Here is a 25,973-nt window from a genome sequence, read left to right on the forward strand (position 1 = left end):
CCGGATTCTTGGCGCGGTGGCCGGATCTGGGTACGCCATGCCTGGTTAGCGTGATGAACCAAAAAAACTATATTGTATAGATCTACAAATGACACTGCTCTGCTTTGATTTATATGGGAATCAGATGAAATAAAAAAAAAAAGTAAATAATATTTTAGCATGCACTCTTAAGCAATCTAAGCCTCGATTTCCTGGGAAGTGAACTCGGGCAGGCGCTTGCGGATATCCTCCCATGTCTCGTCGCCCTCAACAAGCGACTTGACAGCCTGCAGAATCTCGTCCTCGCTGGCACGGACCTGCTTGGTGGTATCGCGGTCACGCAGGGTGAAGGTGCTGTCCTGAACGGACTGGAAGTCAACAGTGATACCGAAGGGTGTGCCCAGCTCGTCGTTGCGAGAGTAACGCTTGCCGATACTGGCGGAAGAGTCATCGACACGGTTGGAGACACCGGCCTTGCGCAGCTTCGAGGTCAGACGCTGGGTCAGAGGCTTGAAGGAGGCGTGGGTGGAGAGGGGGACCAGCAGGACCTTTGTGGGAGCAACAGCAGGAGGGAAAGAAAGGACCTATAGAGAGTATCGTCAGTACCAGCGCTCATGGAAAAAGAACACAGAAAGGGAAACTTACACCACGGGTCTCATCACCGGCGCGGGACCAGTAGGAGTGCTCAATAATACTGTACAGAATACGTCCAATACCGAAGGAGGGTTCGATCACGTTAGGGGTGTACTCGCGGACATTGTCAACACGAGTACGCTTCTCGATCTTGATCAGATCCTTCTCGATCTCAACCTTGCCAGATCCAACACCCTCAACATCGACCTCAATCTTGCCATCCTTCTCGAGGTCAAGAGACAGCTTCTCGCGCAGCTCCTGGGACAGAGCCTCAACAGCTGCCTCGACGGTCTTGGCGTCCTTCTTGAACTTGGGACCGAACTTCTTCTTCTCAAGGTCAATCTGGTACTCCTCGATACGCAGAGGCTCAGCACGGGCCTGGCGCACCACGAGAGGGGCACCGGTCTTCTCCTTGTGAACAGTCAGATCGTAAGCGGAGCGGTCAGCACAACCGACACACTCGATCCAGCCGTAGCTGGTCTGCAACTCGGCATCCCAGCAGTCAGTAGCGTAGTGAGCCATCTCATTGGCCATGTGCTGACGGAAGCGCAGCTTAGTGGGGTCAACACCCAGCTTCAACAGGAAGGACTGAATGCGGGCCAAGAAATAGCCCAGAGTCTCGTTGTCGACCAGTCCAGTCTCAACGGCCTTGCCGATGGTCATCTTGGTCAGCTTGGTGCTGCCGGACAGCTGCACGTTACGGTCGAGCAAGGTCAACTCAGTATCCTTGACCTCATCGAAGCGGGCGTGCTTCTTGCCACCCTCTGGGTCGACGTAGTGCTCAATCTCAGCCATGAGGAACTCGCGCACACGCAGGAGACCAGCACGGGGGGAAATCTCGTTACGGAACGACTTGCCAATGGAGGCAGAGGCGAACGGCATCGACTGCTGGTTGAACTCCAGGAGCTTAGCGAAGTTCAGGAACTGACCCTGGGCGGTCTCGGGACGCAGGTATCCAGGCATGTTGGCGCTGGGGCCAATGGAGGTCTGGAACATGAGGTTGAAGGAGACTGGAGGCAGCACCTCGCCGCCGGTGACGGGGTTGCGGATGTCGTACTTTTTGATGAGCTGCTCCAGCTCGGGACCACCAAAGTTGTCAATCTGTGCGAGGGTCTCCTCGTACTCCTTGACCAAGGCATCATCCAGCTTCTTGGCCTCGGTGCCCTTGGCCTTTCTCTTCTTCTTGGCCTCCTTCTCCTCGTCCACCACAACTTTCTCGCCGCGCGCCTGCTTGTCTCCCTTGAGGCGGGCCTCGAGCACCTCCTCAACCAAGTGGTCGGCACGGAAGATCTCGCCAGTCTTGGGGTCCTTGCACATCCAGTCGGCGAACTTGTCCACATGTCCACTGGTCTTGAGAATTTCGTGGGGGGTCAGCATGGTGGTGTCGACCTCGAGCATGTCCTCCTCGAGCACGAAGTGCTTGCGCCACAAGTCGGTCATGTTGGCGATCAGGGCGGTTCCAGGTGGGCCATAATCGTACAGACCGGACACACCACCGTAAATTTCGAAGGAGGGGGTGTAGAACATGCGGCGGCGGAGCATGGAGTCCAGCACCGTGCGGTCGACGGCCTGGCCGGTCTTGGTGTTGACGGTGGCCATCTTGACGTTTCGTTTGAGGGTCTTCGGGGGAGGGGTGTAGGTCCTAAACTGAGTCCGAAAGAAAGACGGAGGGGAAAGAAAAGAGCGGGGGGGAAATCGCAGGCGCGGCAATTGAGTCATCCACTATGCAGCCCCTCAGACACCACCGAGAGGACAAAAATACAAGGGGGTATAGAAACGATAGAGCGCGACCAATTGGGTCAATCTTTTTCTTTTTCTTTTTATTCAGGGGATTGATAACCGCGCCCTTTGGATCCTCGCACGTCCTGTCTGTAATTTCAGTACCGCCTTCTTAATATGGTTCGATACTAAATTCTGCCATATTTTCCGCCACTACTATAACTACATATGTAGTTAACTAGTTCTATAGTTATACATAATGGATGTATTTATGTATGAATTTTGGTTTATATCATGTTCGGGTCTGGGTTGTACTGAGTCGTACGGAAGACTAATAACCGCGAAACCTTCCAATGTTCTTAATATAACTTGACCAGTTAGCTAGCTAGTGCGTAACATACATCATTGTACAGGCCTATTTCTGTCATGATATACTATATAATATACTACAAGAATAGTCGGCCGCTTATGCGGCCTTGTCATGTCTTTTTAGTGGTCTTTTCAGATGTTCCTTTGGGTGTCTTTTTTAGGTGTATACGAAGGCGGTTAAAAAAAAGCATATTCTGTGCAAGAGACTTTCTATGTATAACCTTTGATGTACAGGCCTATTTCTGTCATAATATACTATACTAAGTAAATACTAGCACCATTTATCCACCGGAAAAGGAGGTCTGGGAGGGGGCCTACTTCTGTGACTGATCTTCCTTCACTGCTCATTTTCTTTCCAATCATCCATATTTCAATATTACCTCCATCGACTCCTGCTCTGCTCACGATGTGGAAACCAATAGCTGTCCCCTTTCAGAACTCCCAGCCTCTGCCTACTCTATCTATAACAGGTGAAATCCGCGCTTGCACCAATGTTCTGTGGCAGACCTCGTCCTCCAAGATTGTGGCGTTGAACGACGACATCGTTGTAAAATACGGGGTGGTGTAGACGATTGGGAAGGCCAAGCTTTGGTTTACCTGGAACGATACGTCCCAGAAGTTCCAGCCCCTCGACTGTACGCGATGTACTATGATTCCAAACAAGTTTTCTTGATCATGCAACGCGTTCCTGGAGTCCCGCTAGATTCCATTTGGCCCTTTGGCGCAATGTGAGAAGGATGAAATCATCGCGAAACTCCAACGAATATTCGACGCAATGCGAAAAGCCGAGTGTCCATGGCCCGACTTTTTCGGAGACCAGGACGGGAGTGGCATACATCACTACCTATTCTATAGCCAACATGGCGATCATAAATTTCTAGGGCCCTTCTCTGGCGAACCTGCCTTCGTTGCGGGCCTTGTCGGTAATTATAGAGCTTTGGTCGAATGCAATAATCACCCAGACTATAAGGCTCGCTTTTACGAAAAGAATACCTCCCTCCCGTCCTTCAAGGCCACCGGCCCACATTGACGCATGGGGACGCTCAGCAGAAGAACATTATGGTCGTGGAGAATACAAGTCGCCCAGGCGATCAAGTGGGGCGATCATTTGACGCCGTACTGGTCGATTGGGAGAATTCTGGTTGGTTTCCTGACTTCTGGGAATTCTTTTGTGCATCTTATCCCCTTATTTTCCAGTGGGATGAAGACTGGTCCTGGCGAGTCCAGGAATTTATTCGAGTATGGCCCGCCGAGATGGCCATTATGCAACTGATTGACAAGGATCTAGGCTATTGAAGCACGTTTGTTTCGAACTAAATCGATGTATTTTCGTAACCACGAAAATTGCCTAGGTGCTACAGGACTTACTTGTTAAGGCCTAGCGATAGCTATTATCTATATGAGGAACGGAAGCGTTAGAGAGATAGTAATAAATATATATATACTAAGAAGAGTAAAGCAAATAATAATAGTTTTTAAGATTTCCTTTTTACTATAAATAAGGTTATGTAGTTTATTTGTACTATTTATAGTACTATAAGACCGAACCAAGGGTCTAATGCTGCGGCACCGCTACATGACTTGTCAAGACCTACCTAGGTATGTCCGTAGCACCTAGGATCTATCTTAATTCTAGTAAGTATTAGTCTTAGCACTTCGAACAATGCATTGTGTTCCCCTCTCAGTCATAGTATCTTACCTGGTTGATAGGCCATACACCTGAACCCGTAATTTCAATGATACTGTAGCACAAAAAACTAGTGTAATAAGTGAGAAGCAAGTAGATATTGTATCAAGGGTCGATACTGTAATTTAACAGTAGTACAACACGTACAACATATGTATTTCGGTTTTATGTCTTTCCCGCATGGATGGTGGATTCCAAGGTTATAACGGGCTCGAATACACAGAACAACTATAGTAAGCCCCGGTTATCATGTACATAGAAAAGTCTCTTACACAAGTATTCTTTTTTGTCGCCTTCATATATACTAAAAAGACATCTGAAAAGAGCGCCCAAAAAGACATCACAACGCCGCATAAGCGGCTGACTACGCTTGTAAAGAATTAGTTGAAACACAGGTAAATATTTGCTATATGCAGGTTCCGTATATTATATATATATATATCTGGTTTATATGCAAATGGCGATTGAGAATTGTCTCCCATTCACAATCTTGTAACCTTCGAATGCAGTCTCACCATTCCCATCCTTTAGTGCCAAGCCACCATTCATTCTTTTCTGGTGGGTTGGCGAGTCCGAACAAAGCAAAGTTAGCATCGGACCATTCTTCAGTAGGCTCAATGAAGGCGGCTTGCGAAAACCCCGATATGTGCCTAAAACTGGAGATAGGCTATTTGATCAGGGTGTACTGAGTATCACATACATTTCTTCGGTCGATGTATCAACAATGAGCTTCGACGTTGATTGTATGCATGGCTTAATGCCACCGTGTAAAAGCTTTCTAATCGGTGCGTTGAAGTTAGTTTCAGACACGAGAAATAGAAAAAGAGGGTTGGATGGACATACGGGTAGGTTGCGCGGAACTTCCTTCGAATAGAGTCACGCATATTGTAGTTCATATTCCAGAACTCGTCATAGCCGAGGGGCTCTCCTGCGACCTTTTCCCAGACAACAAATGTGATAAAGCCCCCTGGAACAAAGCCATCGGGCCCTTGCGTTTCCTCTTGAAACCCGAGCAGGTCGAGGACAACATCACAACCCATCTTCTTCAGTCTCTTCAAAGCCACTAGCTCAGTGATTGGTTTCATCGGGACGGCCTGTTTTGCTCGAGTCTCGGACTTAGATAACTCTGTGCCATCCATGGAGATTTGGGCATAGATGCGCATAAACGCAGGCTTCTTGCTCGAGTCATCGGCACTATAGCAAAGTAATTTACCCGCGGTGTATCCAGGGCCGCGGCCAAATTAAATGTCTTCCTGGTTGATGGATAGGGCTGTTTCTTCAAGCTTCTGGGTGATGACCCAGGTTCGGCAGGGCAAGGCGGGGCAATCTTCGGCTTCATTCTTCTCGTCGGTAGTGACCGTGGTATCTTCACGGTCAACAAGGAAATGAGGGTCGTCGAACTGCATCTTGAATTGATGAAACAGTGGTATGTAAGAAGGAAAATTGATAGATTGCAAAGGTAGAAAGACTGAGTGTTGCAGGAGAAAGAAAAAGGAAGTGAGTTGAAGGAAGCGTGACGAGTGCTTCCTGGGCCCTGGCAACCAACAGTGAAACCTTGGAGGAACTAGACTCCTAGACCCGTGGACCGTCAAATGGTTGACTATTACTAGGTAGGTGTCAATCGATAACTACCCATATTTTGACTGTTTCTCTGAGCTTGTTCGAATGAATCACAGGGACTATGCTATATTAGTTGCCTAAATCAAATCTTGGTACCTTTATATCTGTAGATCATTTATTGGCCACGAGGTTGCTCCTTTAGGTATTTACTGGTGAGGACTGAGTTCAGTATTTAACTTAATTAACTTGACATCCATGGATGACTACCTGGGTAGACTGAGTATGTAGTTAATCACTCATTGGGGATGATCAGTCACGTGTTGGAGCTGAAAAGGTCAGCCTGACTCTGATCGCCCGCATAAAAGCGGCGTCAGCTGGGAAAGGGAGGGAATATGGTACATAGAATCAACATGGTTGTATATCTCCTAGGTCTAGCCAATAGCCTTCTTTATTCATTTTTCTTTCTGAAAAGGAGGTTTTAAGAGTCGCAAGATCGAATCGCAGATTGTCGCTCCGGGGAAACGATTGTCCGAAATAATTTATTTCTCGGCGATCTTTACATTTTCCATTGACCTTCAACAGCAGCACTCCACCCCCTCAGCTTTCAAAAATGGTTGCCCCTGGCCGATCTGGACCGCCTCCGGGCGTCATGGGCGATATTAAAACCGGCAACAAGCTGCGCCGGAAGATGAACCATGTCAAGCGCAAGAGAGCCAAAGATGCTGCGCGCCGAGAGGAGCGCTACGCTTTTAAGAAAGAAGAAGCCAAGAACCCCAAGTTGAAGGAAGAACGACTTCGCCGCAACATTCCTCTGACCCTCGAGCGGAAACGTGTATGGAACGAAGCCGACAACGACACCGAAGAAACTGGTCTGGGATTGAGCGTTGACGTTGAGCGCATCAAGCGCGCCAAGAAAGAAGAAGAAGACGAGCTCAATCGGCCATTAGAAGAGGGCGAGGATGATAGCGAGGCTCCGGAATCAGACAACGAGTCAGTCGACAGTATGCTCGAATCGGACAACAGTGAAGATGAAGATGAGGGTGAGGAAAAGGATGAAGACAAAGATGCCAGCCGCGGCCGGAAGAAGACCTCTCTCCGAACTGCGACAGAGCGTGCCACAAGTCCTACCCAGTCCACACGCAGCACAAACCTCAGCCTCGCTCCTGAAGCATTGGCCGCCAAATTCCCTACACTCTTCACCGAGGGTCCCCCACCCACCCCGAAAATCCTTATCACCACCGGCCTCAACTCTACCCTTCACGACCAGGCCGAGACCCTGACCGAAGTGTTCCCGAACAGCGTGTACATCCGGCGTAATGCCCACCGCTACTCGCACAAATTCTCAATCCGCGAGATTTCCAAATTCGCCGCAAACCGTAACTTCACAACGGTCGTCGTGTTGAATGAGGACCAAAAGCGTCCCTCTGGGTTAACGATGGTTCACTTGCCAGTCGGCCCGACTTTCCACTTCACCATCAGCAACTGGATCGAAGGAAAGCGCCTTCCAGGACACGGCCGAGCCACCGAGCACTGGCCCGAGCTGATCCTCAATAACTTCCGCACTCCTCTCGGTCTTCTGACTGCCCACTTGTTCCGCGCACTCTTCCCACCTCAGCCGGAGTTCGAGGGTCGACAGGTTGTTACTTTGCACAACCAGCGTGATTACATTTTCGTCCGCCGTCACCGCTACGTCTTCCGTGAGAAGCGTGAGACCGAGAAGGCTGTCGTTGGTGCTGACGGCAAGGAAATGCTGGGTGTTGAGGGTATCCGCACCGGTCTACAGGAACTAGGACCTCGCTTCACTTTGAAGCTGCGTCGTGTTGATAAGGGCATCCAGCGTGCCAGTGGCCAGGAGTGGGAGTGGAAGGGTGGAATGGAGAAGACGAGAACTCTGTTCCAACTGTAAATGTCTCTTTATGTTGTTATTCTCGGTTTTGCATGGGGTTCGAGGGGAGTTATATCCAAAAGCTTGTCTGGTTTCATTGCAATGGACAAAATTCACGTATTTTACAAACCTTTATGGGCATTTATACTCCACAAGCCATAGAGGTCACGCCAGCTTCTGGACTGGGTTATTCATACAAAGACATTCATTAGCTGTTCATCTTACTCCCTCCCAGAACGTAACGAGGCTGTCGACGATATCTCGTCACATGACATGGCGGTGCTAGCATCTTTCTTGATTCATTCAAGTTGATCTGCTGCGTCCATCTTAATGACCAACGAGGCACATTCGATGGATTCGACCATTGACCTCCCAACCATTTCTGAGATTGAGGCGTCGACCGATGTCCTTAGTATACGCACAAATGCCATCAAAGTCGTTCGAGTGAAGGAACACTTTACGGTCAAGATCGGATATGTAATTCCGCCTTTGGAAGCAGAGGACATGAAATATGTTGCAGCCAACAGCAAGGTTTCTGTGCCAAAGGTTTATGCCAACTTTATCGATCCAGAGACCCAGAAAAGATACATCGTTATGGATTTCATCCCTGGGGCCGACTTGCAAAAGTTACTACCATCCCTCACACCAGCCGAGAAGACGACGGTCAGCGAGCGAATTAAAGAGGCTGTTGACGAACTACGAACAATCACACCACCGGGCTAATTTGGAAACTTGAATGGCACGCCTTACATCGACGGTGTTTTGTCAACACCAGATAAGAACCCAAATATTTCCGGGCCATTCAATGATCAAGAACAGATGAATCAAGGAATACTCGAAAGACTGGGCCAAACACAATCACTACACTACATCCGTTTAGTGCAAGAAATGGTCAATCGCACTCTCAAGAACCATCGAACTGTTTTAACGCATGGGGATCTACAGCCGAAGAACATAATGGAGCGAAGAGAGATTCACGATAATGGAGGCGCAGACTTCAAAGTGACTCTTATTGACTGGAATTTGTCAGGCTGGTACCCCGAGTTTTGGGAGTTTTGCAATTCAACATTGTATTGTCAAATGAAACCGGATTAGCTCGAACTCATCCCAGGCATATTTGATCAGTACCCGTTGGAATATCTCATGATGCAAGTCGTGTACTCGTCGGTCTTTTACTGATGATACCCGTGAGCGCTATTTCCATAATAATTAAGTGGCACAAGGATACAACGAGTCAATTGGGATCGAGGTGCATCAACTTGCTCTATATCACTCCACCTCAAAATCTGGACAAACCTGCCTGTCAATAGTTCCAATCATTCTCTTCTTACGTAGGATATGAGAGCAAGAGAGCTGTATATAAAAAGCAAACTTGCATAGCTAAGCGTGCCGGTAGTTGTTGTTACGTGTTGATCGCATTACCCCAGCCAAGTAATTTCCCCAGGTGCGAGCTCTGGCAGTCTGCGAGAGTGTCTGCTTAGGAAACGACCTGCAAGGACTGCATTTTCATTTCCTCGTTTCTTGTCTTATACCATGTTTAAAACATTGTAAAAAAGAAAATGGGAAAAAAAAGGAAGAGGTGATTCCCAGCGGTACACGACCCAGATGATCATCCGACCACGAACTTTGGTTCCAAGGGGAATCGAACTCAGGCCTGTGGCTCGTTAAGATGACAACCTTGCAAGTTTGACATTGCTCTTGACTACTGCACTACCCGGTTATTGCCAGACATAACCTTAATTTTATATAAATCCCCACAATGAGACCAGCCTTAGTAGCATGATATTGCCTTTTGCATATACATCAAGAGGCTTTTCTCTCTTTTGACATATATGATATAGTAATTAGAGCTAAAAGACTAAAATACATCATGCTAAAGTCCTACCTATGTATGTAATCCCAAGAACTGTATGTTGTAAATGTCCACGGGTGTGTTGTAGTTAGTATAAACATGGAGATAAGAAAATCAATGTTTCTTATCTCCGATATCAACCAAGTCACGAGACGATCTCCCGATCTCCCCGTACCTGAACCAATGACAAGAGAGAAAAAAAAAAAGGATACTCTACTTTGTACATCATACACCACAGGTCCTCTCCTCCCTCCAAATATGAGTAGCCCCCCGCGCCGCCTCCTCTTCATAGCCTCAATAGGCAATCCAGCCCCCTACCACAACACCCGACACAGCGCCGGCCATCTCCTCCTCGACGCCTTAAAACCACTCCTCGAAACAACCCTCCCAAACACAGGCATCTACCACGAAACATGGCAAAGTCCCTCCCTCATGAACGTAACAGGCCCGAAACTTGTACGTCGACTAGAACAATGGGCAACCGAGCGAGCAAGCCGTCTTGAAAGAATCGCCAATGTTGCCGCAACTCGTTCACCCTCTTCAACAACTCCAAACTTCCCTACTCAGACTACATACCCAACAACACTCATCATCCTCCACGACGAACTATCTATTGCGCAAGGAAAGGTCCGTGTCATACGCGGCGGGCCTGAGACGTTTAGTTTGCGCGGCCATCGCGGTCTTATGAGTATCTGTGAGACACTGCGCAAGAAGGGGTTGTATCCCAGCTCGTCTGGGGCGAGTAAGAGTGTTACCGGGCCATTAGCGGATCTATCGATCTTGCGCGTTGGTCTTGGTATCGGTCGCCCGTCGTCACATGATACCGCTGCTGTTTCGAAGTATGTGCTCGGGACTGTTACTGATAAGGAGCTTAAGGCTTATCATGCTGCGGCGACGCCTGTGGTGCAGACTATTCGGGATGAGCTTTTCAGACCTGCGGGGAAGGTCTGATGTTTGATCTTTGATGATGTGTGTAGTGTGGATTTTGTTGGAGTGCAATACAATTTATACCCCCTCCTCCCATCATGATTGTTGTTTATATGCGGCGAAGACATGGAATTGAAGGAAGTGATGAAGAGCAATGCCAAAGCCAGCTCGTGGATGTATTAAACATATACACAGAAAACGCCTGGAAGGCAAATGAACACAGGAAATCGCTGCCGATATCGACAGAAACAAAGAAGAAAAATCACGAGTCTGTTGCACAGATCTCAGCGCAGCAAAGAAACATCCGGTATTATGCTAATAGAGTAGTCGATTTAAAAGAACAGCTCAAACGGTTCCAGCTATGCTCAAATCGCGAATCTCCTGCAACACCTCCTCAACCCGGTTATCCAGATCACCCTTAGCATACTGGTCGCGAGTCTCGGCATCCAGATACTGCTGCACTTGCGCCATGCGGGAGTATGCCTCAGCACAGAAGCGGAGTTGGATCTTGACAAGAGCTTCGAAGCTGGGGTCGAGGTAGGGCACACGTAGGTCGATCAGCTGGGGGAGTTCGTTGAAGAGCTGCTCGTTCAGTTGCTCGTAAGCCTGCTTGGCCATCTCGGCTTCGCGCTCGGTCCGCGGGAGCTTGGTGACATCCTTGTCGGGTTTCTCGGCTAGCTTCTTGACTTTAGCGCGCATGGCGTCGTAATCTAGTAGCTTGTGGTTGCGTTTTTTGATGCATTCGTTCACGTCGGGGAAGTAGGCGCAGAATCGGGAGATGGGGTCGAGGACGGTGGTACTTTGGCTTCTGTCAGCGCTATTCACGTGTACTTGTCAGTAAAAACAAGGATCTCCTACCGGTATGGCCCATCCAAAGCCTTGATGGTCTCGGCATCAAGATCCTCAACGGCCTGCTTGTAGCTCCGGCTCACACCATCTTTTGTTCCCGCGTCGCCGTAGAAGGCATCAATGGTCTCCGCAATGCGCATTTGGGAAGCCGTCATGGCTGGGAAGAAGTCAGTCACCAGATCCAACAATCCGCAAAGCAAAAGGTCACCCACCTCGTAGTGAATCCAGATACCCCTTTGCCTCCTTTTGCAACCGATTCGCGGCGGTCTCCATAGTCCGGTAACGACTATAATGAACAAAATCAGCTGCCGTCCTGGTATAACTATAAGGCAACAGCAAGGACAACCATACCGTTCCTCGATCTCATAGTCGCGATCATTCGTTCTCTCAACATGTCCTATACAATCACCAAGTCAGAATATTATTCACTTGTTCGCATCCACATGGCGCGGCAAGTAAATCGTAGCGCGTGGCGGGTAGCTAATCCGGGATCGTGTCCGATCGCCCTCTTTCGATTCATTGCGGGGTAGAACTCGACCAACTCACCCGTCTTCATCATCACCTGCGTCGTCGCACGGTTGACATTCTTCTTGAACCCTATCCATCCAAGCAGTTAGATTCGCTCAAACTGGCACCGGTTCATGAGTCCGAGGGTTTTAGTGGGATGAGGCGTACCTGCCCAAGACATGGTGGCGGTGTGGTTCGGGGGACCCGGAGATGAGGATCAGCTTTTGAGTTGGTGTGGGTTGTAGGTTGTAAGTGGGTATGGAATAGAAGTGAGTCGTAGATTGCAGTTGACTGCTGCAAAGGATATCTGGGGTTAAGCTGCAGGGAAAGTGAAGGTCCCGAACCCAATGCCAAGTGTAGCCGACTTGGTCTGCCTTACGGGTTTGTGTGGCTGTGTGTGGCTGGGTGCTTATGCTTATGTCATGTTTTCCGGATGCGGTACGTCATGTTTGTTTGGTAGGGCTGGAGGTCTACGGGAGTACGAAGTACCCACATCAACGTTGCATTATTCAGGTTCTGCGAGGGTCTGTTCGAGTTTTTTTTTTTTCTTTCTTTTTTCCTTTTAAGTTTTCTGCAAAGATACATGCACCGGTAATACTAGGTAAATCATGCCAAGGTATATATTGTATAACTACATGTAGGTATCATATCATGTTGGGACATTGAGACATTCCTACTCAAACCAGGTGCATATAACCACTTAACGCCGGTAGGCGAGCAATCAAGAGAGATAATAAAAGTCCATTTAACATAATTACCCCTTACCCCTTTAACAGTAGCATAGTATAGGGATAGTGTAGGGCTGGGCCTTACATCCGCTGCAATACGCCTGCATGGCATGTGCATATTGAGGTATTCCACCTATCCACTTCGCCTAGGCTGTAATGTTGATGCCTAAGTAACTGAGTTATGTGAAGTTCTTGGCAGACAATTTTATGACCTTGCCAAGTGGGAATAGCTGCAACTCGAGTCCGCTCAAGTTTTACTCGGGGTCCCTTTTTGGGTTGGTTACTTGGATTGGGTATCTGGGCGAAAGAAGTCGGAAAGTCGGAATCCACCTCTTTACATAGCTGCATATGTTCTGTATTACCGAGTTCCGTACAGACCGTAAGATATGCAGTAATTAGAAGTTATAAGATGCATGTGGGAATAATGTGAATAACTACTCCGTAGATTGTGCTAGTCAGAAATATGACATACTCGATTGCATCAGACCGCTGGGGCTTCTTTTTTTTTCATTTTTTTCTCTCTCGCTAGCGTACGGAGGATGCATAGATGATTATCGTCGGGAAATACCTCCAGATTGAATGATATCACGGGTCCTGATGTGTTGGAAAGATATCGGAGCTAATCTATTACATCGTGCTGATCGTCGCAATGACACTTGTGGACCTTGCATTGGGTCGATAGGCGCCGATCTTCGGATTGATGTCATAGTTTTTGGGGGCTGTAGATTGTGAACTTGGAGGTTGTGCCTGTTAGTTGTAAAAGGGGAAATAGGACTTTGGGACGAACCTGGTATGCTGGAATAATGAATGTGCGCCTTGCTACGTGGAACCAAGTCACATGTAACAAAATTCAAAATGCCTAAGCCATATATACACAAAGCATCGGTAATATGTACTAGAATCCGACGTCGAAATGAAAAAAGCCAAAGCAAAAAAAGGTTCAGACAACCTCCAGTGTAGGACATCCCACTTAGGTACCGATTCTTGTTCCTGTTCCTGTTCCGGTTGCGGGCAGCAGAGCCTCTGCCTACAATCATATTGATAAGGAACCCCAGAAAACAGAACCTGCAACCCAAGTGGGAATATGCCCATATTCGCCCGCTAAAGCTGGGCTCGTCATAGTGGTACAAGGGAAGAAAGTTCAAATGGGGAATTTCCCGCCAACGCCAATAGAAACTTGAAGGTATCTGCCGAAACCCCGTAACGCGAAAAAAAAAGGCCGGACGAGATAAACTCCGAAAGATTGGAAAGGAAAACCAGATCAAAAGAAAAGGGTCATGATTCTTCGTTGCATTGACGTTGAAGACATGAGGATCCAGACAGAAAGACAAGCTAAAAGATGGATCGATGTTATAGAGCATAGGCTGAAGAGGCTGCAGGGATACAGTATGCGCCGGAGCCAACAGAATAAAACGGAACAAAAAGGCAAACATATAACCTTCGTAAAGGGCCTCCTTCTAATTTGGGAGCATTCAGAGGGTAAAACTCAGTAAGCATCTCCTTGAATGGGCGTATGATAAATAACCACCCTGTGATGTAAAACGTGCAAGGATAATTTTCGGTCACATCAAACCTTGAGGAGCGGGCTTGTGACCTCAAAACACCTGACAATTTTCGTGTTGAAACGATCAGAAACCTTCCTCACCAGCCTTGCACAGCTTGATCTGGCGCACCCATTCAGATTTGAGGACTTGTGAGGCATTGATGCGGCGAGAAGGATTGGGATCAAGTATGGAGTAGATCACGTTGCGACAACGAGCCTGAGAAGTTATAAGTCTTTGCCCCGCAGCCGCAGGAGGGGGATTAGCTGTTCTTACCCGATGTAACGTCTCGATGGGAGCGTATCCATCCTCATGTTTGCGACCGTCAAGGTACCGCTGGTAAAATTCGTCTTCGTCCTTGCGCGCCACGCGCCAAAGATGCCGTCCGGTGCGCATGGCCATGTAGATCACTCCGGTGGCCCAGAGATCAACCGCTCGGGGATCGAATTCCCTCTCAACGTATTCCTCCGGGGCGATATATGGAGCGGAACCGCAGAGTCCGGCGGTCATATGGGCTTCCTTCTCCCAGGCCATACGGAAACATTCACCGTTACCAAAATCGGTGATCTTGAGTGCACCGTGAGTGGTCAGGAGCAGATTTTCGGGCTTGAGGTCGCGGTGTGCGACACCCATTTCGTGCATATACTCAACACCCCGCATCAACTGCTTGAAAAAGCAGTCGGCTTCGGCGACTTCTAACTTGCCGGCAGCAAGGACTAGGGTGTACAGATCGCCACCAGCGCAGTATTCCATGACTTCACAGTAATCTCCCTTGGCATCTTGCAAGAGGTCCAGAGTATGGATGACGTTTGGGTGACGAAGTGACGATGAGATGCAAAATTCAGAAGTCAGTCGTTTTTGATACTTCTTGGTCGTTTCTTGAGGTCGACGACGGAACTCCTTGACAGCATACAGCTGTTCACACTTGGAATCTTGAGGGTCGACCTTGTGCGAGATGCGCACAATACCGAAAGCACCGCGACCCACAATTTCCTGGCACTTGCCGTACTTGTCAACCAGAGAAGCAGTGGCATTCGGGCCACCCTTCTTATCGGCAGCCAGCTTATCACGCTCCGTCTTGAACTGATCAATCCAGGTCGACATCAGCGACAACTGTTGCTCATCCACCTGGTCATCCTTTTTCCGGCCACCCATCATATCCCGCAGTAGATCGGTGAGCTTCTCTTGCCGTCTAGCACTTCTGAGGTTATGTGAGTGGTTGCCGAGAGCTTCCGTCAGAACCTCGAATCGCTTGTGCACTGAAGCACCGTCTTTTGACTTCTTATCGTCCATCTTCTTCTTGTCGGGCTTCTCCACAGGTTCACTCTTGAGTGACGGGTTTCGAGACGGTGCTCGAGAATTCTCTCCTCTTGAGGGAGGTCTGGAAGGAGGTCTAGAGGCGGGTCGAGATGATGGCTTTGATGTCCTGCCGTTGAGAGGTTGGATACTTTCCAAGCTACTGTCTGATAGGTCACGAGGAACTTCGTTATTCTCTCTGTTTGGTGTGTTTTTCCCCGTGCTGGAGAACATGCGCGTGAGGCGAGCGGCCATAGTGGCTTTCGTCGGCTTGCCGGCGGGAGATAATGCTGGAGCAGGGAGGGCGTCCCCGTTTGCGTGGGCGGCCAGATTCATGCCGGCGATGGCGCGTGCTACCGAAGCATCTCCATCCCGAGGATCATATGAGTGTTGTGAAGCTGCGGCGGAAGAGACTGCGGAAGGCACAGGTGAAGGGGAAGGTGGAGTCATGTGCGGTGGATCGACAGGTGAAGATTGGAAGAATGAGGGGTGGGACGTAAAATTCTCCGTCCCCAGATTAGAAGACGAGCGTCTACAGCTCGCACGAAGCTACGGCGGATCGAGACGGTCTTAATGGTAAAAATAAAGAGAGGTGAGAGTAGCGAGGCGAGAGAGGAAAAAAAAAAAGGTAGACCGAATTAATGGCCTGAGGCAACAAGGGCAACGGGTGACGACACAAAGAGATAGGGAAATATTGGAAGTACCGCACACCAAAATGATGCCCTCTGGCAAAGGAGGAGCCCCTGGAGTATATAGACAGAATAAAAGAGGAGAGAGAGAAAAAAGAATTAAAAGAAAGAGAAGCAAGTGGGAAATAAGTGGGATAAATTTGGCGATGCTAGAGAACTTGAAATACCACGGGGGGAAATCCTTGGTGTATGGTAATATATTACATAGCTTAACTAAAAATTATAAAATTCATTGGAAAAGAATTTAAAAAAACTGAAATATTAGAATAACTCCATATCGAGAGAAGGGGGGAAATGTGGGCACTGCAACGGTACAGGTTACCCTCAAAGATTATTAATGCTTGCAAATGACGGTCCCCGCGGGCTCCAGGGCTCTCACTCTAGGGTTGTTTCTACGCGATTCTGGTTTTGACCTATAGGGCTACATACTGCATACGGCGACTCCGGCGCTGTGAGACCTAACAGGCCTAGATACATCTAGGGCTATTATTCATGCTTATACTCCGTAGAATCGAGATGTATTTTAGTACACATTCTTTACTAAAAAAGTGGCGCATGATACATTACGGGAGTACGGATAGACCAGATGGAAAGGATTCCCGAGGTCCGTTCCGATGCTTTATAATATTAATTCTTTTTGGTGAGAGATTTAATGGTAATGAAACATTGAAGTAATCCATAGTAATTAGTATAATAAGTAATGAAAGTACGGGTTTTTTTCAACCCTAGAACTGGGTCTCTCCCGAGTCCCTCTTTCGAAGATTGAGCAATACATGTATTATTTGATCTTTACTAGTATTAATGACGTTGAGTTGATGTGACGTCTTTTGCATCTTACTATATATGCGTGTGATAGTATACTATTATCTAAATTTACACGGATATCCTATTAAATATTATAGAATATTAGAAAACACAAGAGAAAGTAGCTTTGATAGTTCCGCCACCACATCAAAGGAGTGAGGCTGTGCAGTCTGCACAACGTAGCCCAGTCGTGATTCGACCAGGCCCCGCACCAAGCCGACGCGCTGGGTGCACTGTGTGGCGGTAGTCATCCCGAGGCCCTGTGGACTTCCGATGTATGAGGTTGAGGGGTACCTCTCCGAAGCTATCCTCTGGGATCCATTAGGATCCATTCATCCGATGTGATTGGGGGAGCATTCTGTTGATCTCTTAGCCGGACACAGTGTGAACATTTTAGACGTGCTTTATTACTCTATATGGTAGGTGGGGGATTATCATTTTTACATGGGGCATATAGTAAAGAAGATCAGACCATTCTTTTTACTGTAAGAGGTATACTTACAATATAAATTGACACAATATGTCATCCGGGCTATGAAACCCTACTAGATCAAATCCAGGTAAATCCTAGTTTCTCCAAGGGACACTGTCCTCGTTGATTGTAAATCCTAAATCCCCTTTCAACCAATTGTCATATCCCTCCGTTTATACCCGTGCTCACTCGCTACTTCCAACGTTCAGCTGGTCAACTCGATCATCCCCAAAGCGAAACCTCCCCCCCATTTTTGGACCCTAATTCCTGCCAGTGATTGCTAGACGATCGCTGCTACGTAATAATAGTCGGTCAATCATGCACATCTCTCTATCGGGGTCGTGGGAACCGCGTGGGGTCTCTGTGCGACGGAGTCCCCCGCAGCGATGTACAACGTACATAATGCTCTAGTACGTTATAGGGGAATATAATAGAGACTAAGAGCAGCTTTCCGCTATCTAGCGTCATTCGGACAGATGACGGCATTTGGGATAGACGGGGGGTGGTGCAGGTTGACTAACACTGAGTTGTTCAATTGAAAAGTATTGGATAGAAATATATCGCTCTTTCTTGGTCCTATCATGTCCGCAGGGGGAGATATATCTAACCTCATTACTTTGGAATGTAGATGCGGGATGTTCACCGTCTCTTCGGATCCCTGGTGTTTCCGTGTGGGGGGAATACTTGACACCTAGTGTTTAGGATTTCCATACTAGCATGAGCTTCGCGCTGAACCCGGGCTTTTATTTCCGAGCTAGTACAGGGTGGTAAGTAGTGGTATACTCAATAATGTTATTCAATGTTGATTTTTACCCCGGATTACCGTCGATTTCCGAATAAGCCCGTTAGTATTGACCTCGGCACAGGGTATCCAGTAAGAATAATAGAATAATATATCTGTAGAGGAACAATAAAGCTGAAAATAACAAGTCAATCTCACATGTAACGCAAAAAACAGCATTTCCACTTTCTCACACAAGCTTCCGTATCCAACACTAACGACTACGAGGGATTTTCACTCGCCAATCACAGCCCTAAGAGGAACCCATCTTAATTTCCCACAGCACAAAGTCACTATGCATGTATATGTACCACGTATAATTTACAAATGTACCAAGCCTTCTATATCAATGTTATATCCATCTACACCGAGGAATGTACTTCTACAAAATACAGCTCAAACACTACCCCTCTTCACCCATTCCGATTTCAATCCATTCATAACCGTACAACGTAGATGACTTTGTTTACAACATACAACAGAGGTGGTTAATTACTTCTTTTGGTATGGTTAATACAGTTATTGTTCCATGGTACTCTTGCTTTGATCTCTTTTTTAGGGTTTCTTTTTCAAAGTGATTGGTCCCTATATCGAGAACAAAGGGTAACATAAATAGAATGGATCCGACGAATTATAAGACTCTAGTTCATTACATGTAGCTTCATAGGAATCATTCTTTCAGATTAAAACTCGATGTCAAGTACGGTACTTTGCCCCATAGCCATGCAGGCGTCTCGTGGACCACCTTCATGACCCTGCAGTTCAATCGCTTTTGATAACCAGCAATATGCACAACCGCTCTGCATAATAACCAAGCCTCATGCTATAGACAAATGCTTCCACAACTGAGCTTTATACATACGCTTTTGTCCTTGACTCCCTTTCTTTCTATTTGTCTTATCTCAAAAACAGAACTGACTAGGGTTAGCTATTTCCAAGTCCTCTGCGACGAAAACAATATTCAGCCAGATCTCCGCCGTGACCCGTTTCTCTGGTCCAATGCAGAAGCCATATGATATATTGTCCAATCTCTGGCTCACCATTACACACATTTATAATAGCAGCAGAGGCCTCCCGCAGCACATACAGTCCAACCCTCCACCAAATTATTCGAGCACGCTGATTCGGTTTGAATCACTATTCTGCATGCGTATACGAAATTTCGGACGCAGTTGATCCTAAGAGGAGAGGATTGACTAAACCGTGACATACTTGATGACATGTCGTTGGCAAAGCAAAGATCTTAGGGACCACATCTACCCAATAACCCCCATGTTCATGGGGTATAGGATCGAGCCAGTTCATGAGAACAAGAATAGTCGGCCACTTATGCGGCCTTGTGATGTCTCTTTAGTGGTCTTTTTAGATGCTCTTCTACATGTCCCTTTTAGATGTATACGAAGGCGGTAAAAAAAGCATATTCTGTGCAAGAGCCTTTGACTATCCATCAGCTCACATGTTTACTTGAAAGTGTAAAAGCAACCACAAAGCCACCCAACACCGGCTGCAACCCAAATTCCGATACAAGCCGGGGCATGCTTGACCGCCAGTTTGTGGTTGCAGGAAGAAACACACATAGCCGTGAAGTTATAGGATTGGTCAGCTTAGCATTACGACACCTATCTGGCGTTTCTGAATGGTCAAAACTTGAGATAAGCTGCGGCATAATGCTGTTTTATTCTCAGCGTGTGTGCATGCATGTGCCTATGGGTATGCACTAGTAACTAACTCGATTCTGTTTCCCATGTACATATGTGCTACGGAGTAAAAGAGCTCGGGTTAATGGGAGGGGCTGAGCTTGTTTATCGTTAGCATCTATTTATCCCGCTGTGGATGTACGTTGTGCTAAACCTGTATGTGTGGACGTCTGTGCTTTAGCCAAGTCATGCATGATGCAGGATGGGGACGATCTGACCTGAAGCTGAGAGCTGTCTGTGGGTATCTGGCTTTTTTTTTCCGGCGTTGTAATATACATTGAGCTTTGCTTTTTCCTTTATGTGGTAGGTAGAAAAAGCAATTGTAAGATCCAATTATTGTCGTATGATCTATCTTCTCACTTGATTCTCGAGTCTACGCCTATCGGCTTGCCGGGTCAGTGCCTCGATGCAGAAACGGACGCACGAGCCACGCTGGGCCGGTTGCGAAGGTGGCTCTTGGCAGTGCTGCATGGCTAGAGCTGCTCGGATTAAGGGTATGATTAGCGCTCTAGACCCGGATCTAGTTTAGATTTTTTTTCATGGCGTTGTTGGTGGCTGCGGCATTTATTCTGCTCCATACAACCTATACCCCAGGTTTACTATAAACAGGCATTGTAAGGCCGGAAACTTTGATATTGCACCTATAATGAGACAATTCACATGGATATTGCACTATACCAACGGTAATCAACCCTTCCGACTCTCCCCGAACACCAGTAACAAACAGCTCTGTTCAGCGTTCCTGGTTGATACACTTGATATGACGAAGCTGAGCTATTTTGCGGGCCGGCCCCCGGGACACTCCGCACCGTAATTTCCTCGGCGTACAGCGTACTAGCGGCGCTGGGAATGCCACGTGGGAAGGAAACGGGTTTCATTGAATGGCAGCCACACATGAAAAGGCGGTATGGATAACCCTGTCGTGCTTGGCTTTGGTGCTGTGTCCGGATGATCTTGTTTCTCACTAAATGTGTGGTTGCATGCAGGTGCCCGTAGAACAGTGTGCTTGATAGCGGGCGAGTCCGCTGCGGTGTGCGCTCGATTGCAGCTATGTCGATCTCACACCTTCGAGATACCTGATTTGTATATGCTAGCCTCGATATGTCCCAGCGGTGAGATCCTGTCGCTTTTTCCTTCCTTCACGTGGACTTGCTCGTGCGAACTGGCCTCCCAGGTTCCGGGAGGGATGCCCAGATGTCCAGTTCGATATCATGACAGAACCCGAGTCTGCTAACAGATCAGAAAACAAGTCAACAACTAAGGCGGTATGCCAGAACTAAAATGCACGTACCACAAACTGTTCCAATGATTCCTCGAATAGCTCGTTGTTCACGCCCACACCGCCGGGATGCTCGGTCGGAGAAAGGGGGTTTTTAACCACTAAATAGACCGATCCCGAGTTAGCACTGCCCGAGTCTGCCAAAACGAGATCACGAACCGTATTCCACAAACAGATTGATATAGATCTGTTGCAGCGCGATGCGCATGCTGGGACTCTTGAGGTCCGTCAGCATGACGAACTTGGTATTCGTCGGTGTCTCGTAGTAGTGAAGCTTGTACTGGCTGGTGGTGAATGACACAAAGCTAGTCGGAGTTAGCATCGGCTTCGTGTGTACATCCAAAGGCCAGCAAGCAGGTCATGCCTGGCTTGCTTCAGGGGCAGGTCTTACTTGTCGTCTTCACCTCCTAGCTTGCGCACCATATTCCGCAACGAAAATACTGTGCCGAAGACTAGCTTCGAATCATCGTCTGTCGATCGCACTGTCTGGCCGAGACCGGTCGGTGCTGCGCCGGAGACTGTGTCAGACCGGGACTTCCCCACGATGGAGGCCGGCCGCGGAAGCCAGCGGCGCTTGTAGATGCATTCCGCTGGATGCCAGTTAGCATATGAAAATGATTCAATTTATATAATAGAGGAGTGGTTACCGTGCCGATCAAAGATGTAGAACGAGTAGACGACCATTGTGTATAGTGTTGACCTGAAACAAGTTGTTGTTGATGTTCAGGGGAGTTCCCCGAGGTTGACCAGGCGGTGAAATTAGTTCCCGTATCGATAACAAAAAGCCCATATCAAAAAAGGAGCTGCCTAGATTTTCTTCGGGGTTTCCGATTCGACTGGAATTTTCTTTAATTATACATAAGGCTTAGTACCATTTATTCAATCCGCTTGTGCAATATTTGCAAAGCGCGGCCTCGTAAGGCTGACAGCCCGCATCTCACGTTATCGTATCCCCCGCTCGAACTTCCTTACCCCACATATCTTCTACCAACACTTCGTGGTCAGTGTATTTCAATGGATGAGAATGTGGCAACCCCCATCTCGGATGTATCCGCAGAGCCATCTATCGCCTCACTGGAGGGTATGAACGATGCGCGGCCTCAGGCGAGCAGAGTTGGGTGAGTTTCACTATGAAACATCTGCAGGAGAATGATTCTTTTCCGAGTATGATGTATCATGCTAACGCCCAATCTGCAACTAGGTCTACTGCATCCTATGACAGTACTGGGAGGCACCGGCGACGAAATCCAAGAGCAAGGCGTCCGGTGAAGGTCGGTCTCTCAATGCCGTTATGACAGCTTCGGAGAACTGATACTGCGGACTAGGAAACACTGGACGCCCGCTCCGAGTACTATACGAGCCAAGATGACGGCACTGCGGAACACCGTATCAACCAATATGTGATCAAACAGGAAATCGGACGTGGATCGTTCGGGGCGGTTCATCTGGCTGCAGATCAGTTTGGCAATGAATATGTATGATCACGAACCTATGGGATATGAGCCTGGTCAACATGGAAAATGGATATGCTAACTGTCAGATAAACTATCTGTAAATCCAGGCAGTCAAGGAATTCTCCAAGTCCAGACTAAGGAAACGTGCGCAGTCGCATCTGCTGCGAAGACCGCGAGGTCCGATTCGGCCAGGAACGGATTTCAACTCGCCATTACATCGGCATTCTTCCGGTGACGATACTGAGACGGCAAAGAATCCTTTATATCTGATCAAGGAGGAAATTGCAATCATGAAGAAACTGAACCATAACAATCTAGTGTCATTGATCGAGGTCTTGGACGATCCGACAGAGGACTCGTTATATATGGTGATGGAAATGTGCAAGAAGGGTGTTGTCATGAAGGTCGGGCTGGAAGAGAAAGCAGATCCGTATGATGATGAACAATGTCGATGTTGGTTCCGTGATCTGATCTTGGGAATTGAGTATTTGCATTCGCAGGGCATTGTCCATCGAGATATAAAACCAGACAACTGTCTGGTGACCAACGATGACATGCTGAAAGTGGTCGACTTTGGTGTATCGGAGATGTTTGAAAAGGATTCAAACATGTTCACTGGCAAGTCAGCTGGGTCACCAGCATTTCTCCCGCCAGAGCTGTGCGTGGTCAAACATGGTGATGTATCCGGCAGGGCGACGGATATTTGGTCCATGGGGGTAACTCTATATTGCCTGCGATATGGAAGGCTACCATTTGAGAAGCATAGCATCTTCGAGCTGTATGATAGTATCAGGGGAGATTCCCCGGTCTACGAAGAAGAGTTAGACGAGGTATTCAAAGATCTTATGGGGCGGATTCTCGAGAAAGATCCAGAGAAACGGATCGACATGTTTGGTTTACGAGTGAGTCAATCGCAATTACACTACTCGCCAATACTGACTAGATATAACAGGAACACCCCTGGGTAACGAAGAATGGGACGGATCCTTTGCTGTCCTTTGAGGAGAACACGTCGCAAATCATTGAGCCGCCGACAGAGGAGGAGATGAACTCGGCCATTACAACAAACATGGGACATCTTATGACCGTGGTATGTTGCCATTCCCCATTCTGGTGGGATATTCATTAACAAAGCCCGCAGATGAAAGCCGTCAAAAAATTCAAGCGACTGACAGATCCCACCAAAGCACAATCCCCCATTCAAAGTACGTTCGGTCAGAGCATTCTGGGTGGAGACCACGATGCCTACCTCGTCGAGCCACCAATGGAAATGGACCCAGATGAGCCATTTCCAGCAGTGGGAGCGGCTCCACAAACACACGACGCCCATGGCTTGCGCGCAAACATGCGCAAGGGCTTCGGCCGGCGTCCTTTTGCCGGGTTCCGAGACGATCCCGGAGCTCTCGGGTCTAGTGATTCAGCCAGCTTTTCATCCCGGCCGGAGAACAGTCGGAGCAGCAGCAAAAGGCCCAGCGGTGTGTTCGAGCCAGAGCGAAAAGACTCCGGCTCCGTCCGCAGCTGGGGGTCCCCGGCTCAACCGGATATTGGCCACGAGGCTCAACCCCACTCTCAATCGGCATCACCTCGCATCCCCCTCTCGCGAGCAAGCTCGGGTAGAACTAAGCGCAGCCTGGAGGGGACAAGGGGGCATGCCCGTGATCCGTTGGAAGAGGAGTTTCCCTACCTCTTCATTGGACCGTCTACATACAACGGCTCCTCACAGCAGGAGCCCATGGAAATCAGTGACGAGCCGGGATCTATCTTCCAAGACCCGGAACATTCAATGGATCCTTCTGATCAGATGGAGGATGATGAGCCGGTGCAGTTCGTTAGTGAATCGCCCGGCGCTGCGGATTTCAATATCTACGAGACGGCGTACAGGAAGGAACTGGACCGCATCAAGCACAACCTGAAAGACCGCGATACCGGCCCAAAGGTGTACCTGACTCGCTTTATCGAGAAAAATACTGCCGAAATGACGCAACTGGCCAAAGAGAAGGAGTTGGATCTTCAAATTGGGAATCATTTCACTCCTTCTGCTCTGTCGAGAACACCCTCGGGTTTCGGGTCTGCGGTTAGTGCGCTGCGCTCGCAGATTCTGCAGAAAAGACAGGCTGAGGGGTTGGAAGAGCAGGAAGTTGACGCAAGTAAAGATAAAGATTCTTCCCAGAATCACGAGACTCACCCTCATCCTCCGAAACGCCTGTCGCTTTCATCTCAATCTATACCTGAACCTGAACCGTCGTCTCTAGAGGCGACAGGTGTGTCGTCTACGGAAGGGAGCGGTGCTTCCCAGGCACAGCTGCGGCGAATTCTTGATCGAGTTCGTGGGAAATCTGATAGTGCAGAATGATAGGCTGGGCGGAAGTCGCTGTGTTGATAGAATTGTGTGAAGCTTATGTTCTTTGTGTAGGGATAGCATTTCATTCAAGGCGTTGAACGGCTAGTTTCTTTGTCTAATCTTTTCTTTGGCCCGTATATACATTCTTTGAGCTGGCAAACTTCTTTCAAGATAGTACTCGGTACATACAATCCTTGCTAGTGTGTGTGATGGGAACGTATATGGCCTCCGGGAAGGAAACTCCATAAGTCCCAGGAATTATGGTCTTAGGCCTTGCTTGCTTTGTCGTGTGGTTATCATTCCATTGTTGGAACGTACCAAAATAAATAAAAATAAAAAAGTCATCGCCCGTAGGCGATCCGGAAACTTGAGATCAAACGGCACTCAAGCTGAGGATGGACGGGGATCCGAAGTAGCGGTGCCAAATGGTCGCCAACGACAACCGCTAGGCCAAATTCACGCCCATCCATTCATACTTATAGACCAGTTCTATTTATCATACAAAGTGAAGTACGTAGAAAGTACAGAAAGTATGCTGTCTGGGTCTGAGAGTTAGAATTCAAGTACCCATGTACGTCTATCTTCCCTACGTATCTCTCTATCTTGGTTCGGTTTATTGGCATCAGGGTTTAACAAGCACTGATACCAGAGTAGTATCTGTTTGGAGGATACAGGCTACTGATGGTGTGAAGATCTAGCTTCGAAATGCGCTATAAAAATCAGCAAAAGCCGTGTGTAACTTACATGGGAATGAAAAATGAACAACGAGAACCAAAGTGAGAACCAAAGTGCTATGTGTGGAATTAAATACTCTCAATTCACTATTAACTATAGCAAGGAATGTGGGACATCACCTTATAAGGAGAGTCGGGATAGAAGAGAATAAACAGAAAGTCAAAAGCCAAGATTCGGAAAATTGAAAAA

The 25,973-nt window shown here is 47.9% G+C and overlaps 11 protein-coding genes across 11 annotated transcripts; 6 read left to right on the plus strand and 5 right to left on the minus strand.

The window, feature by feature from the left end:
* Positions 1-176: 176 nt before the first annotated feature.
* N7455_005943 (glycine--tRNA ligase) lies at positions 177-2,211 on the minus strand (the record flags this gene model as incomplete). Its single annotated transcript, XM_040956680.2, has 2 exons — positions 177-563; positions 625-2,211. The coding sequence occupies 2 exons, from the start codon at positions 2,209-2,211 to the stop codon at positions 177-179; spliced, it is 1,974 nt and encodes a 657-aa protein (XP_040812904.2).
* A 996-nt stretch (positions 2,212-3,207) lies between these two features.
* N7455_005944 (phosphotransferase enzyme family protein) lies at positions 3,208-3,730 on the plus strand (the record flags this gene model as incomplete). The annotated part of the gene is given in 2 exon segments (XM_065605156.1): positions 3,208-3,384; positions 3,404-3,730. Coding segments are annotated over 2 exon segments (504 nt in total), but the record flags the coding sequence as incomplete, so codon positions are not given.
* A 29-nt stretch (positions 3,731-3,759) lies between these two features.
* N7455_005945 (uncharacterized protein) lies at positions 3,760-3,996 on the plus strand (the record flags this gene model as incomplete). The annotated part of the gene is made up of 1 exon (XM_065605157.1): positions 3,760-3,996. The coding sequence occupies one exon, from the start codon at positions 3,760-3,762 to the stop codon at positions 3,994-3,996; it is 237 nt and encodes a 78-aa protein (XP_065462057.1).
* A 902-nt stretch (positions 3,997-4,898) lies between these two features.
* On the minus strand, positions 4,899-5,793 carry N7455_005946 (uncharacterized protein; the record flags this gene model as incomplete). Its single annotated transcript, XM_040956604.2, has 4 exons — positions 4,899-5,037; positions 5,088-5,165; positions 5,231-5,562; positions 5,686-5,793. The coding sequence occupies 4 exons, from the start codon at positions 5,791-5,793 to the stop codon at positions 4,899-4,901; spliced, it is 657 nt and encodes a 218-aa protein (XP_040812951.2).
* Positions 5,794-6,557: 764 nt separating this feature from the next.
* N7455_005947 (rRNA-binding ribosome biosynthesis protein RPF1) lies at positions 6,558-7,853 on the plus strand (the record flags this gene model as incomplete). Its single annotated transcript, XM_040956614.2, has 1 exon — positions 6,558-7,853. One exon carries the CDS (start codon positions 6,558-6,560, stop codon positions 7,851-7,853), a length of 1,296 nt encoding a protein of 431 aa, XP_040812935.2.
* A 330-nt stretch (positions 7,854-8,183) lies between these two features.
* On the plus strand, positions 8,184-8,555 carry N7455_005948 (uncharacterized protein; the record flags this gene model as incomplete). Its single annotated transcript, XM_040956655.2, has 1 exon — positions 8,184-8,555. The coding sequence occupies one exon, from the start codon at positions 8,184-8,186 to the stop codon at positions 8,553-8,555; it is 372 nt and encodes a 123-aa protein (XP_040812967.2).
* A 1,387-nt stretch (positions 8,556-9,942) lies between these two features.
* On the plus strand, positions 9,943-10,635 carry N7455_005949 (uncharacterized protein; the record flags this gene model as incomplete). Its single annotated transcript, XM_040956589.2, has 1 exon — positions 9,943-10,635. One exon carries the CDS (start codon positions 9,943-9,945, stop codon positions 10,633-10,635), a length of 693 nt encoding a protein of 230 aa, XP_040812902.2.
* A 321-nt stretch (positions 10,636-10,956) lies between these two features.
* N7455_005950 (amphiphysin-like protein RVS161) lies at positions 10,957-12,148 on the minus strand (the record flags this gene model as incomplete). Its single annotated transcript, XM_040956593.2, has 6 exons — positions 10,957-11,410; positions 11,470-11,617; positions 11,673-11,746; positions 11,812-11,857; positions 12,007-12,057; positions 12,136-12,148. 6 exons carry the CDS (start codon positions 12,146-12,148, stop codon positions 10,957-10,959), a joined length of 786 nt encoding a protein of 261 aa, XP_040812999.1.
* A 2,175-nt stretch (positions 12,149-14,323) lies between these two features.
* N7455_005951 (serine/threonine protein kinase SAT4) lies at positions 14,324-15,982 on the minus strand (the record flags this gene model as incomplete). Its single annotated transcript, XM_065605158.1, has 1 exon — positions 14,324-15,982. The coding sequence occupies one exon, from the start codon at positions 15,980-15,982 to the stop codon at positions 14,324-14,326; it is 1,659 nt and encodes a 552-aa protein (XP_065462058.1).
* Positions 15,983-21,184: 5,202 nt separating this feature from the next.
* On the minus strand, positions 21,185-21,938 carry N7455_005952 (TRAPP subunit BET5; the record flags this gene model as incomplete). The annotated part of the gene is made up of 5 exons (XM_040956541.2): positions 21,185-21,202; positions 21,267-21,355; positions 21,414-21,559; positions 21,646-21,844; positions 21,902-21,938. 5 exons carry the CDS (start codon positions 21,936-21,938, stop codon positions 21,185-21,187), a joined length of 489 nt encoding a protein of 162 aa, XP_040812995.1.
* A 330-nt stretch (positions 21,939-22,268) lies between these two features.
* N7455_005953 (serine/threonine-protein kinase) lies at positions 22,269-25,061 on the plus strand (the record flags this gene model as incomplete). The annotated part of the gene is made up of 6 exons (XM_040956662.2): positions 22,269-22,372; positions 22,456-22,525; positions 22,580-22,729; positions 22,816-23,610; positions 23,661-23,798; positions 23,850-25,061. The coding sequence occupies 6 exons, from the start codon at positions 22,269-22,271 to the stop codon at positions 25,059-25,061; spliced, it is 2,469 nt and encodes an 822-aa protein (XP_040812863.2).
* Positions 25,062-25,973: the final 912 nt, after the last annotated feature.

Source organism: Penicillium solitum (genome assembly GCF_028829755.1).
Source record: "Penicillium solitum strain IBT 25940 chromosome Unknown utg000003l_segment0_segment0, whole genome shotgun sequence".
In the NCBI taxonomy this organism is placed as follows: domain Eukaryota; kingdom Fungi; phylum Ascomycota; class Eurotiomycetes; order Eurotiales; family Aspergillaceae; genus Penicillium; species Penicillium solitum.